The 6,692-nt window shown below is 35.9% G+C and overlaps 1 protein-coding gene across 2 annotated transcripts; it reads left to right on the forward strand.

The window, feature by feature from the left end:
• The first annotated feature begins 1,288 nt into the window (after positions 1-1,288).
• Positions 1,289-6,167, forward strand: LOC106142343 (male determiner protein Mdmd(III)). 2 transcript variants are annotated; one of them, XM_013344068.2, is made up of 5 exons: positions 1,289-1,606; positions 2,063-2,157; positions 2,713-3,380; positions 3,936-4,054; positions 4,675-6,167. In XM_013344068.2, the coding sequence occupies exons 1-5, from the start codon at positions 1,468-1,470 to the stop codon at positions 4,779-4,781; spliced, it is 1,128 nt and encodes a 375-aa protein (XP_013199522.1). In that variant the 5' UTR covers positions 1,289-1,467; the 3' UTR covers positions 4,782-6,167. The 2 variants fall into 2 exon arrangements, with proteins under 2 accessions (XP_013199522.1, XP_013199524.1); XM_013344070.2 differs by having other exon boundaries at positions 3,936-4,079; positions 4,675-4,806.
• The last annotated feature ends 525 nt before the right edge of the window (positions 6,168-6,692 follow it).

Raw genomic sequence — 6,692 nt, forward strand, 5'->3', positions numbered from 1 at the left:
AAAGAAAGGCCCAACTATAGTTCTTAAATTGTTATTTTCAAGACAGTAAACATTTTATCATTTATTTATTATTATTTATTTATTTATGTAGTGTCGAGTTACGTGACACATTTTTCATTTTGGTGACCCTGTGGTTTCCGATATTTAAAGAAGGGCCCTTCTATCTCTTTTCTGTAGATGACGTAAGAGGCGAGTAAAGAAATTACTGCGCGCTTCAAAAATGTTAGAAAAAAAAGTGTAGGTACCAATAGCAACACGACCTGCCCGGGCCTTTGAGTCTAGGGGACTATTGTTTCTGTCTACCCCGTAAAGGATAAATTGATGACACATCGCGGTGTGTACCTACCTGTTTGTTTTCCAAATACATATCTCGTTGATCACTGTATTGTAAGTACCCAATTTATCGGAGTATGTAAGTACCTATATAGCCATTTAGTGGGGTTCAAAAGCAAAAACCCGGAAAATAACTAAAAGTGTTGTAAAAACTTTTGAAGTGTGAACCAAGAGTGCTCTTGGAAAATGTGTGATTTATTGAGCCTACGTCAAGGAGAGGTCATTTTGTGTAAAATTTTTTAACTATCCAGCATCTCTTGAGTTGTTGAGTGGTCTTGCATCTGTCGAGTGACAAGTTCGGAAGGTAATAGATACTTGTAAAAAAAGGCACTATTCCTGTCGAATGTAAATAACAAAAATACGCATGAAATAGGGAATATAAAAGAATGGAGAAGACACAATATTTTTGAAAATGGGTTTAGTTTTCCTTGTATAAGATTAATAGAAATACTCATTATAGTCAGTGATAGTCAATAATTATGTACCTGCGTAGGTATATTCACAAGGAGATCGGACCTTTGCTTAAAATTCCTTGTTCCATTATAAGAAAAAAAATTATGTCAAATGTTTGTCATCGTGTCAATTTTATTCTAACTTGTCATTAGTGAGGTTAGTCGATGCGCGTTTTATACGTACACAGTGAAACGTTGAAAACAGTCTTACAACGTTGTACAAACCGTCCACTTTCAAAACAAACTATTTGACAAATAACGTGTAGGTTTGATGAAACAACGATGAGCGGAAGCGAGAGAGATGTTTGATCGTTCCTTTCGTTGTCGTTTTTTATTTTTTTACTTCTCCGCAAACGATGCCACGACGGACGACAAAAATACAACATTGAATTTGGCGTTGTAGAAATGGTCGTTGTCAAGTAGGCCCTACGTTTGCGTTGTCGGGTAGTCACAACGTTGTGCAAATGAAGACTCCTAATTGTCATTTGTCATTATTTTTTCGTTACGTCGTTAGTCTGTCTGTTTACAAAGTTTACATGTTTGTTTTCAGTTTCTCTTTTTCAATTCTTCTTGATTGATATGATATTAAAATGCTGCGAATTTAAAATAAGTTAAACCTACCATTCAATCTAGCAAATCTGTCTAGAATTTTTTGTGAAGGTTTCTCAAAAATCTTAACAAAATGAGTGTTTGGACCAACAATTTGTCTATAATGCAGGACTTGTCGAAAGCGCAAGGGCGCCTGGTCCCTGTGGATATGAATTCCAGGGTTGGGGTAGCGGTTGGTGCCAATGAGAAGCCCCCACAAATAATCACTGAAGGTAATAAACATCTTTGGTAAGAGGATGAACACATTATGTTAAAGAATGTGGCCTTTTAATCGTTCAAAACTGTTGGCTCTGTTTGTCCCGCAAATAATATAGGCGTGATTATGTATGTATATTTTAGGATACTAGCTGTTTAGTAGGTAAAAGTCTGTGCAAACTTCATGTTTACAAACTTTCAACATCTTTTTCTGAATATCCTGATTATAATAATTAATTATATGTAATATTCTTGGCATTTGTGGCATCCGTACCCTTTTTCTAGATAATCTGGTATATGACCACCAGTCAGGAATAGAAAGCTTTCATTAGGAGTATCAACCTGACTCAATCCAGTTATCATCCAGTTGACAGAATGCGTTGGTTTCCTCAATATTTATTCCCTGAAATTAGTTAGCATTGAGATTATGTGATGATAGCCTGTCTACATAATTATATACTGTTCCATTTCAGAGACAGAAGAAGAGTTTTACAAAAAGTTTGCCTGTGGTGATGTAGACTACAGTGCTGCCCCGGACTATGGTCTCATTCAGAAAATGATTGAAATGGTGTGAATAAGTACCTTATTTAAAGCAGCTCACTACAAACTGGGCCTAGAGGTGGCAATTGCTAGGAAAATTTCCAATTCAAAAGAAACTTTCCTGAGAACTGAAAGTTTTGAAAAAATATTTTTCTACTTACAGTTTGGTGCAATATTATGTTCTTAATAAACATATTGAGTGAATTATAAAAAAAAAAACCGTCCAAGTGCATGTTAAACATGTGCATGAAAGGTTCTGTACCAGTTTCTATGAAATCACATTTAGTGTTATGAAAAAGTATCTTTTTCTGTTTTTAGTGTTTTTTGCTATATCAGCAATAGAAATACAAAATCTGTAAAAATTTAAGTTCAAGAGATATTTATTACCTGATGACGTGGTAACAGATTGAAAAAAATATCCCATGCTTTTCAAAGAAAATATAATTATTTTGTAAACTTTCAAAGTTGCCATCAGTTTTGGAAACTTTCCTGAGAACTGCCGGAAGTATTCCAGTATTCGGTTCAAAAAATTTCGGTAATTTTTATTAGTTATTTATATTAGTTTATTCCCTTTCAATTCCAGGTCAGGGAAGGTGACGACGATTCCTCAGACTGCAGCATTAGTGATACAATACAAATCACTAAAATGAATGCTCCAACTGATTGCACAAAAACAAAGATAAACAAAGCCAAAAAATCCCATAAAGGTAAACAAATGCAGGCCGAATTCAAACTGAATGAAGCTAAAGACAAGAATATTGAAGCTACAACTGAATTTGGAGGCGGTGATGCTCCTGTTCAGAAAAAAAGACAAAGAAATGTCGCTATGACATCACTCCTTGCCGCTTGGGAAACTAAACAAAATAACGACGATAATATTGAGCCGATAAAACTATTGAAACCAACAGATTTCATATCCACGAAAGCTGTTACGGAATCTGTCAGAAAAGTAGACGAATGGTTCACTAACAAAGAGAACTCTGTTCGGACCAATGCGAATAAGCATCCCAGTTTATCGCCTGCTTCCATGTTTAAAAAAAAAAGTGTACCTGAAAAACCTGTGAATGAATTGAAAATTAAGGAGAATAAATCGCCGAATTCACCATCGGAAAACACTGGCTCTTATAAACCATCGTCAATGGCAGATGAGTATTATAAAAAATATTTGAAAAAGTCACAATTGAAAGATTCTCTGAACGAGGATATTTGGCAGAAGGCGGAGAGGCTCATGAAAGAGGCAGATGCGAAGAGGTGAGCAATTAATTTTCATATAATAATAATAACAATAAAGGCGTAGGGACGTGACGCCATCGCAATCTGTGGAAAGGGTTTCCTTCCCCATGCAGTTAGTCAGTCAGTCAGCTCCGCGGGGCGGCTTGTGGTGAAGCCGTTGGTGAGTGGTGACACCACGGACACTACCTCCTGTGGAACACACAGCCATGCGCTATACACACAGTGACACTATCCCATAAGCAGATCCTATGCTACAGGATGGAAGTGTATTGCACGTAATGGCGTAATAGCGGGGCAATAAGCACGGGGTCATACCTACCTGCAGCCATCTCACTTTAGAACCAAAGTTACCAATGGATCATGTAGGCTTCGGCCCCATGAACGCCTCTCATATGACCGGGTCAAATATTAAAAAAATAAGGGCATAAATAATGTTGAAAATAGTAAAATAACACAATAAACTAATATGGCCGCCAATTTGCAGTGCCTCGCAGTGTCTGTTCTGGCCTGCTAAGCGGTTCTGTTAAAAGCTTTCAAGATTTTTATGTGAAAAAATGGTCCCTCTGTTTCTAGAGCTGCCGAAGCCGCCCGAAAGAAGCGAGAAGAAACTCCCAAATGTATAATAAACGAAGTTCTACAAGAAGTTATGAACAATATAGAAACTACATCGCCCGAAGATGGAACAAGTTCAAGTAATTAATTTAATCTACATCTCTGGTAACTGCTTTCTGCTGAACATTTTTTTTTATTAAAGAAATCACTGTAAATATGTTTAAATGGCTTGTCATTTTCACCATTATTTTGATTAATATATTTTTGAAAACGCCACAACTAACACAACAGCATGTCATGTAACCCAAAATTGCATTAATAGCATGGGAAGTTGACCAAAATTGAGTCAACAGCATGAGAAGTTGACTAAAATTGTGTCAATAATTGTGGAAGTCGACCAAAATAATGTCAAATGATTTGAAGTTGACCAATATTGTGTCAATGGCAAGGGAAGTTGACCAAAATTGTGTCAAAAGTGTTGGAAGTTGACCTAAATTTTGCCAAAAGTTTTGGAAGTCAACCAAAAATGTTTCCAAATAATGGGAAGTTGACCAAAATTGTGTAAATAGCATGGGAAGTTCACAAAAATTGTGTACTTTTCTCTCGTTCTAGCTTATTAGACAACCGCATTTATTGAGAGAGGCAAGATAATGCCTTGTCAACTTTCATAATTACCCCCCACTGGCCACGTGTGAGGCAGTTTAGATTAGATACTAGGGTGACCAGTGTCAATCTCAATACAAAAACCAATTATTTTCAGAATTGGACATAGTTTCCCTGACAGAGCCTCGCCACTCCGATACTGAAAACGAAGACTGCATTGTTTGTACTGTAGTGCGTAAACATGGATTCAAAATATGTGAATGATAACGATATCCTTGCTTGCCGTCGCGAAAGATGATATATGCATAAAAGATATGAGAGATTTGTAAAACTTTTCCTAAAATGTACAGAAAGGTCGCGCGCGCATTTGATTCGACTTTTGAAAACCGAAAAGAAGACATTATTATGTAAAGAAGACATTATAATGTAGGTTTTGTATTTCCAATTATTTTGTTTATCGTAAGATACCTTGCTAATTGCATTTTATATTCTTTAGAAATTTCAGACTTTGAATTTTGTGTGGTGTGCGTACACGCAGCGTTATGAAACATTGCAAAATTTTCTCAATCTAGCCGTTTTTTTTTCTGACGGTAAAAAACAGAAAATGCTTTGAAATTAATCTTCCATAACACACTGTAATAAAAATAAATAATAATGGAAAAGTGAGAACGAAAATGGAGTGATAATCTCTGTGATAGATGAAGATTTATGTTATTTTTTTTGATAGATTTAATTGATAGAGTATAAGTCTTGTATGTTTCTTAAGCAATACATACATACATATAATCACGCCTATAACCCTTGCGGGGTAGACAGAGCCAGACAGTCTTGAAAAACTGAAAGGCCACGTTCAGCTGTTTGGCTTAATGATATAATTGAGATTCAGCTTAAGCAATATTCCCATAAAATGTTTCTCTTGATTTTAATGTGTCATTATTGAGCTTCAAAAGCGCACCTCGGGCTCTCCCAAGAGTTGAAGTAACCGGGACTAACGCCAGGAGGAAGAAGATTGAGGTTCCATTGGTGTTAAAGAAGATTTCACGACAATTTTCTCATCCCGCGGGAATAAAAAAGGAATTTGATGAGACCGACAAAGAATGATAAGCGTTCATGTACCTATATCAGATACATATCACGTCACGAGGGAAACAGAGCCAATAGTCGCAAGATTCAGAAGTAATGTTGTAAAAATGAGCGCTTTGAGTCGAGCGTTGAGCGTCGAGTCAACGCTTTTGAGCGCTAAAGACTCGAGCTTCAAACGCTCGAGTCTTCAACGCTCGCTTCAGTTATACACACATAGTTGAAAAAGAACATTTTCAGAAATTGATATCTGCTTTAAATGGAAATTATATCCTACCGTCTTGTTACGCATTAACTAAAGGTACCTCTCCTGAGAGGTGAGGTTGTAAAATAAGCTCGAGGTCAAACATGCAACATTATTTTAGAAATTCCCACGAGAGAGAATCCCCAGGTAAAAGCTAGTAACAATATAAGATTTTAATTGTCTGTATTTAAAAATCACATTAATTTTATTTGATGGCATTATTCAGCACATAAATGTGAATGATAAAGCAATATTCAGATTTCTATATCATTATGTTATGTTTAAGGCAAAATTTGAAGTAAAATTAATAAAGTTACGTTTGATAAGAGGTTGTTTTATTTACCTAAATAATGTAAGGCCGTAATCAAATGGAATGGAATGAATGGAGTTCAACAACGGATTGTTTTTACTATTTTATGGATTTCCTGACATCTACCGAGCACCGCTCGGTCACCCAGCTGTTGAAATTAATAAACACTAGGAGTTTAATTATTAGATAAAAATACCGACAAACGCCTTTAAATAGATAGTACGTTCCACGTTCGATTTACTTCGAAACGTTAACATTAAAACGAAAGCATTACATCGAACGTTAATTAATTTTACTATCTCGTTACCAGTTTTCAGAATTTGATTTATACATACATATTTTATTTCGAATGTCATAAAAAAGAGATAATAGGAGTGTGTAGGTACCCGTAAGCGTCGAATTTGCATGAAAAGAGTGTGGAAGAAGCGGGAAAGGTCTGTAAGAATCATAGCAAGTGGAAAACCATAGTCTGCTTACCCCATACCCCATCTGATGGTATGTATAAGCATGTATGCACATACATACATTGTTCGATGTTCAA

This window comes from Amyelois transitella, chromosome 12 (assembly GCF_032362555.1).
Source record: "Amyelois transitella isolate CPQ chromosome 12, ilAmyTran1.1, whole genome shotgun sequence".
In the NCBI taxonomy this organism is placed as follows: Eukaryota; Metazoa; Arthropoda; class Insecta; order Lepidoptera; family Pyralidae; genus Amyelois; species Amyelois transitella.